Source organism: Salvia hispanica, chromosome 2 (assembly GCF_023119035.1).
Source record: "Salvia hispanica cultivar TCC Black 2014 chromosome 2, UniMelb_Shisp_WGS_1.0, whole genome shotgun sequence".
In the NCBI taxonomy this organism is placed as follows: domain Eukaryota; kingdom Viridiplantae; phylum Streptophyta; class Magnoliopsida; order Lamiales; family Lamiaceae; genus Salvia; species Salvia hispanica.
The window spans coordinates 33,820,841-33,827,974 of NC_062966.1; the positions used below are offsets into that span (position 1 = coordinate 33,820,841).

At 38.2% G+C, this 7,134-nt stretch overlaps 1 protein-coding gene across 1 annotated transcript; it reads right to left on the minus strand.

Annotated features, from left to right (window-relative positions):
- Positions 1–1,298: 1,298 nt before the first annotated feature.
- Positions 1,299–6,187, minus strand: LOC125205352 (BEL1-like homeodomain protein 4). Its single transcript, XM_048104225.1, has 5 exons — positions 5,838–6,187; positions 4,521–5,714; positions 3,632–4,014; positions 2,943–3,003; positions 1,299–1,967 (listed from the first exon to the last, which is right to left on the minus strand). Exons 2-5 carry the CDS (start codon positions 5,658–5,660, stop codon positions 1,545–1,547), a joined length of 2,007 nt encoding a protein of 668 aa, XP_047960182.1. The 5' UTR covers positions 5,661–5,714; positions 5,838–6,187; the 3' UTR covers positions 1,299–1,544.
- Positions 6,188–7,134: the final 947 nt, after the last annotated feature.

Below are 7,134 nucleotides of genomic sequence, written 5' to 3' on the forward strand. Positions count from 1 at the left end.
CCTAACTTAACGAGACTCAATAATTGCAAATTACTAATACCTGAATTATGTTAATGTTGAAGGCCCACGCACGTCGTAGTAGTAAATGACAATGAATAGTAGTAGTAGTACTTTATTAAAATAATAATATGAGAATATAATAAAAATAACCTCAAAATAGAATAGTTGATCATATACTATTTGAGACCATAAGTGGTCCACAACTCCTCGGGAAACAGTGTTTCCAGTTGGTTGTGTTCTTATTAATAGCTGCTTTTTAAAATCTACCATTATTACACAAAGCATCACAAAAAATATAAAATTGGGACATTCTTTTTGGAATTATTTAATTAGTATATTAAATGAGCTAGCAATAATAGGAGTAATAGAAGGACAATATCAAGTGCTGCCAATCCCTAGATGCTGTTCCCACCAAACAAATTACAAACATTTCATTTTTATCATAATCATAATTGTAAAAATGTAAGGTCTCAGGTTTCACACTACCTACACTACATGCATAACAACAATGAATAATTACTAGTATTAATTATTTATACTGAATGCTGACAATTTTTATATTTTTGTCAACAACGGTAATAATTAAATGTACTAGTGCAACTCATAATTTGCAAATAATAAATTCAACAACACATAGGAGCATAATTACTGAGGAGTGACCGCGTTAAATTAATTGAGTTACAGTCGTCGACCGTTTCGTGTTAAACAGTAAAATATAGGTAAAATAGTTACTGCATTTACTATTAAACTACGCATAAGGAAAGTGACAAAACATTTACAACAAAGCATCAACACAGATATATAATTAAATTTATACATATATCGATCGGTCATCGATTCAATTTATTTTATTAAAATAATTATTTGAAAATAAGAAACTGCCTTTGTCTCAGACATGATGAAGTACAGCAGCCATTTAGAAATAAATTCCGGCAGCACTTTATAATGAATAGCACCAACATTTTCTGGCAGAAATGTAAGTTACACAGCAACAAATAATTAATTGGGTGAAATGTAATTGTTCCTTAGAATGTATGTTCTCTAACCTCTATGGAATATTTGTTTGTTCTTGAAGAAACATAATTAAATAATTTTAATTTGTTTGCAAAATTTAGATAATATAATACCCATGCATGTAGTGAAGGCCGAAGGGTGGTTAGACTACTATATATATTTAAATTATGAATAATCCATCGTGTAAATAGCAATTAAAAGATCCCAAGCAACTCCATATGACATACTTACTAATTAATATGATATAATTTTCAATAAAATGAAATACAAGGTTTACACGTACGTTCAATTCAAATACCAGAAAATAAAAAATAAAGATCCAAAACTTTCAACTATACAATTATAATAAACGTTGTAAACCTTGCTATCATCAGTTTCTACCATTCTCATTATAAGTTTCTCTAGAGAGAAAAAACAAAAAAAAAGAAAAACTAACTTGAGACAAAAATAAAAAGAAAGAAATATGAAAAAAAACGACAAGGGTTTAATTTTCTTATTAAAAGCACCGGTATTTTTAAAATGAAAATTAATTAACAGCCCCCAAAATCCCTAATAGAGAAGGGACTCTTCTCCGGCAAGTTTCCGGCGTGACGAAGCCCTAGCGTGAGCGAAACGTCTCCCGCGTTCGCCCCAAACCGTATGACCGTGGATCCGATATTATCAGCACTCCCCGCCACTTGCATGTCGCGGCAATCATCGGCCGCAGCCGAGGTAGAGGCGGATGCGCCGTTGTTATCCGTGTAGCACTGCCTATTGATTGCAATGAATGAAGGGTCGTTTTCCGGTGCAGCGCTGATGGGTGGCGGAGTAGTGGTGGTGGGCGTTGCGCTGCCACTGCTTTGATCCCGGTCTTGCTCGTTGCCCTCGGGCTCGTCTTTGGCCTCTTGCTGGTACATCTCCTCCACCATTGGCTTCCATAACCGGACCCTCGCGTTAATGAACCAGTTCGACACCTGCAAAGGGCCGAGCCTCGTTAAAACCTCTATCCTGAGAATAGGATGCAATAATGCACATAACACTATATATAGTTGCATTTAATTAGTAGTAGTATTATGGAGTATTTTTTATGTACAATCAATTATAATGAATCATAGTACAGACAGAATCTAGATAAAAATTTCAATAATGATCCACGACTAGGAATTAAATGTTTGTTATTATTACGCAGCCAGCTACATCCTCTATATTCATTCAGCTGTGGAAAAGACAAATTCGAACTAGACTTATTAAATACCTAAATTCTTAAATAAGTAACACTAGCTAGCCACTTGAAAATTTGCAACTTGTTGCTATTCTACATAAAATATGATACTACAAAATCATCCTCTTGTCCCTCTTCAAATCAATTACTCCCTATATACATGCATTGTTAGTCCAAAATTACTATTTCATGACATGAAATGAAGATACTAAATTACTAATCCACCCAACATTTCTAGGGTTTATGGAACTAAAACTGCAAAAATCACTTAAATCAAACATATATTTTGTATGAGAATCTATTTCCATATAACATTGATGATCTGGGATGATTGTTTTGCATTTTTATGTTTGTGATTAAGTGGAAGAAGAAAAGGCTAGATAACATCTTGCCTTAAATCCTGAGTACAGTTCTGATGAGCATGAAAGGTTGAAAGACAATAAATGTTTTCAACGTAAGAGAGAGAGTGAAAGCTGCAAACTTTCATGTCTCACTCATCTGTACCATGACACTGCACTTACTATTGGCAGCGGTTTTTTTCTCTGAATCAGAATTTATGTCTTTGGGGAAAAGCATCCAAAGAAAAACACTAAAAGGTGCCAAAAAAAATAACCTTGGCTTTTCTTCCTCTATTTACTATACTAGTTCCCACATTTTTTTTACTGGGAAATAAAAATTTTAAAAAATATGAAGAGAATTATTTAAAAAAATGAAGACGAGGAAATACCTGGTTTCTTGATAGACCAGTCTGTCGGGCCAACAGATGCTTATCTGCATCGCTTGGGTACCTGAGATAGAGACCAAAAAAGAAAACGACATTAGATTCCATCTTCTTACCTAAATCAGATAAAGAGACTCCCAACCTTTATGCATTGTGTTACTCCTTATATTCAAAATTATAATTTTTATTTTTAGTGAAAAATTTGTGTATGGGGCGTTGCGATCTAAGAGAGAGAGAGAGAGAGTATACAACAGTTGCAGCAATGATGCAGAAGGAGCAGATGAGTAAAGCGGACTGCTGCGCTCTCTGCTTTCCTTTTCACTGTACATCCCTATCGTTTTTTGTCTTACGCTTAACTATTATTTTTTATTAATTGTACTACCTTCTTTCTAGCTCTATAATCCAGATGTAAATCTAGTGATATTTTAGTGTAAGTTTGCATGAATAAATTATGTTGATGAAAGGGAATGGAGAGAGGGGGGCTTTATCAGCTTTTTTGGAGGCAAAGGATAGAAAAAGAGAATAATGGAGTTAAAAATATAAAAAGGAAAAGTTGCAACAGTAGTGGAGTAATATAGTGTTATCATAGAATTCTGTAATAATGATTTCTTTGTTGATTGATTACTAACCTAGCTAGTTACTTCTTCTTCTCTTGATCCAATAATAAAGAGAGAAAGAAAGAAAGAGAGACGTACGGGTGCAGAAAATGTTCGAAAAGCCACGCCCTCAAAATGTTGACCGATCGCTCGGGGAGGCCCCTTTGCGGCCTCCACGCTTCCTGCTCCATGATTCCCATCTGGTGAAACGCCCTTTGCTGCCGGAGGCTCTGGTCGAGCATTCGGAGCCGGGGCGTTTCGCCTTTGGTGACGCCGGACGTGCCGGCGTCCTTCTCTCCCAGAAGCTCGCAGCTGTGCTTGAGCTGCGCGGCGATGGCGTCTTTGAGGCAGCGGAAGTGGCGGGACATGGCCTTCTGTGCGAGGGAGGTGTACGGCACGGCCGCGCCGAAGCCCATCACCATGTCGAATGAGTTCACCACCATCTGCATCTGCTCGCAATAGTGGTTGTATCTCCGGTCCACCTGCATAATCATAATATAAATGAATGACTTCACATTTACTATAGTAGTATTATATAGTATGTGAAAAAAAGAAAAGCAAAACAACTCACTTGTCAAGTCAACTACTATACATATTACTATTAAAATGAAATTTGATTTTGGAAGCATTAAATTTGGTGTGATGGTTCACTTTCACCTTCCTAAACAAATGGAGGGAGGACGACTAGTTTTTCATTTTTGGTGTTGGATCAATTTTGAATGAGAGGGAGGGAGTGAGAGAGTGGTTAGCCACACTAAATGAAATGAAAATCCTGTTTGCCCTAATCACACGCCACTAATTATCTTAATAGTGAGTGAGGTATGCTATTGGTAGGTACAATTACAAAATTACTTTATTTTAATTAAAATTAATTAAACAACTCCGCCTGCCGGCAATAAAAAATTATAGCGGAAACTTGCCGGAGATTTTCACGACTAAATTAAGCAGCCACGATTGAGTTAATTTAATTAGAGAGAGAAGACAATACCTCGTCAAGCATCGATAGCAGTTTGACCTTTCTCCTTTGATGCTCAAGCCTATCAGCAGCGGATAAGGGAGGATTATCCTTGGATGAAGAAGAAGAGTTTCCGCAATTGGGGTTGGAATTAGGGTTTCCAATTCCATCGTTGCTATTATTATTCTGCCGCCGGAGCTTGCTTTTCTTAAAATGGCCTCTCCCAACGCTGCAGAACTCCTCCAGCAGCTCCTGCGCCGCCTTAGCGTATTTAGAGCTGCGGAGCATATTCACCGCGCCGTAGGGGGAGGTCATCCCGCCGCCGAGGTTCTTCAATTGGTACTGCGCCGGAATTGAGGCGGCGGCGGCGGCGCCTCCTTGGCCGAAGAAGAGCATGTTCCCGTCCCCCATCCTGAGCTCCTCGGCCTTGGCGGCCTCGAGGTGCGAGGACAGCGACAGCGAGAGCCCTTGCCCCTCGACGATAGGGTTGCTCTCGCTGCCGCTGCCCGGGAGCCACGTGAATTGCTCGAATCCGCCGCCGTGGAGGGCCTGGGCGGAGGACGATGAGTGGTGTGGGAGCAGCATGTGGAGCGTGGAGGAAGTGGATTGAGGCGGCGGATGAGAAGGAGAAGGCGATGGCGGCGACCGCGGCTGCTGCTGCTGCTGCTGAGGGTTCATCAGGAAAAGCTGCATGGCTGCTGCTGAATCGGCATTAATGCTTGGAATCTGATGTTGTGGTTGATGATGAAGGTGTTGATTTTTGGTTTCGCCTAATTCTCCGCCAACAACCATCCCTTGCCGCGGCGGGAACCAATCCGCCGCCCTCGGATTCCGGTAGCTCTGAAGAATCTGGCTCTCGAGCAATTCGGTGGCGGTGCCGGCGGCGGATTGGAAAGTGAACATCTCGGATAGCATACCGGGGTTCTCATACACGGCCTCCTCCTCCTCCATACCGACGAGAGGCGGCGGCGGTGGCTCGAAGCCTTGAACCCGGAGCTTATCGCGGCGGATCTGCTGGGCTATGTGATGCTGCTGCTGTTCCTGCTGCGATCTCTCGAATCCATTCGAGAAGCTGAAGATGCCTTGATGATAATCTTGTGACATAGAATTTGAGAATTGGAGAGAATTGTAGTGAGAGGTAACAGGAGGCAGTGTTGTTGTTGCTATTCCCATATCACTATCTCTATCTTCATCATCATCTTCTATCTCTTCAAACTCCTTGCTTTTCTAATGGATCCATACACAAAATTGAAGATGTGATCAGAGAATAAAAGAAAAAGAAAAAAAAAAGAAATTGATTGTGATGAAAAATGAATTAAACTTTAGTAATTCATGTAAACACGTACATACCTCTTATAGTTGCAGGCTGTAAAAGGGTGTGAAGCCCTCAGACATCGTTTTCTTCTTCTGTGGGATTCTAGAAACAAAAGAAAAGATAAAATCAAAAGGAAAAACAAACCACACTCTTGAATCTTGAATTGTTTTTCTTTCTCTCTCTGTCTGCTGTTTCTGAGGCTGTCGTTTCTCTCTCTCTATCTTTCTCTTTCTCTCCTTTTCTATCTCTTAATTTGGTGTGGGAGAGTGCTGTTGTTCTCTGCAATCGCCTCCTCCAAAGAGAGAAGACTAAAAACAAGTTTTTTTCTTTAAATTAAAAACATGTCTTCTTGTATCAATATGAATATATATTCTCTCTTAGAGAGAGAAAGAGAGAGAGAGAGAAGAGGTCGCTATTTCTTCTATGCCTCTTTATTTTATTTAATTAATTTTAATTAAAAAATTATTCTCCAACTTGACGAAGAAAGTTAAATAGAGTTTCGTGATACAGCTGAGGACAAAGATACAGACCTGATATATTAATCAGGATTTCGAAATGACGAGATCGCCCCCTTTCTGTCGTTAGGAGTTGTCAACAGATTAAATTCATTACTACTGTGGACTAGAGTACAGTTGAGAGCCTCTACTATATTTTACATTTTAAATAATTTTTAAATCATGATTATCCTTAAATAGTGACGTAAGATTTTAGTATCATTTAAAATGCATGCATATTTGTAATTAAAAAACACTACAGTTAGAAAATTTTAACTCAACCACTTAGAATCGTGTGGATATTTGGATTCAATGAAAGATATACTATGTGGACGAGCTATTGAGTTCACCCAGTGTCACATGCAACATTAGAGAAGGGAGTATTTTAAATCAGTGAAGATAATTTTCCCAATGGTGTGACTTAAAATAAACTATACTATAAATTATGATAATTTTAGAATTTAATCCTATTTATAAACGATACCGAGTAGCCACCAAATTCTTTTATTTCTGAATATAGTTTATTCCTAAATGGAATGTTCATTTATAGAGGTTTTACTTTGTTTATAGGAATTGTGAACTCTCTCAGTATTTAAGAAATCTAGGAACTAAATAGAAAAAGTTTAAAATTATTTTTTTGGTAGAATGTCAGTCGGTTTGTCTACACACCTAAATATAGGGATTTGTACTCAATCTCATGCATCTAACTCATAGATCCTATTGTCCATATTTTTAATTTTCACATTTTTTAAAGTTGATGGATGCCACTTTTTCTATAGGCTTAGTATAATCGTAATTCAGTTAGATATAGTACTATAAATTTAGAAAAAACATTCTT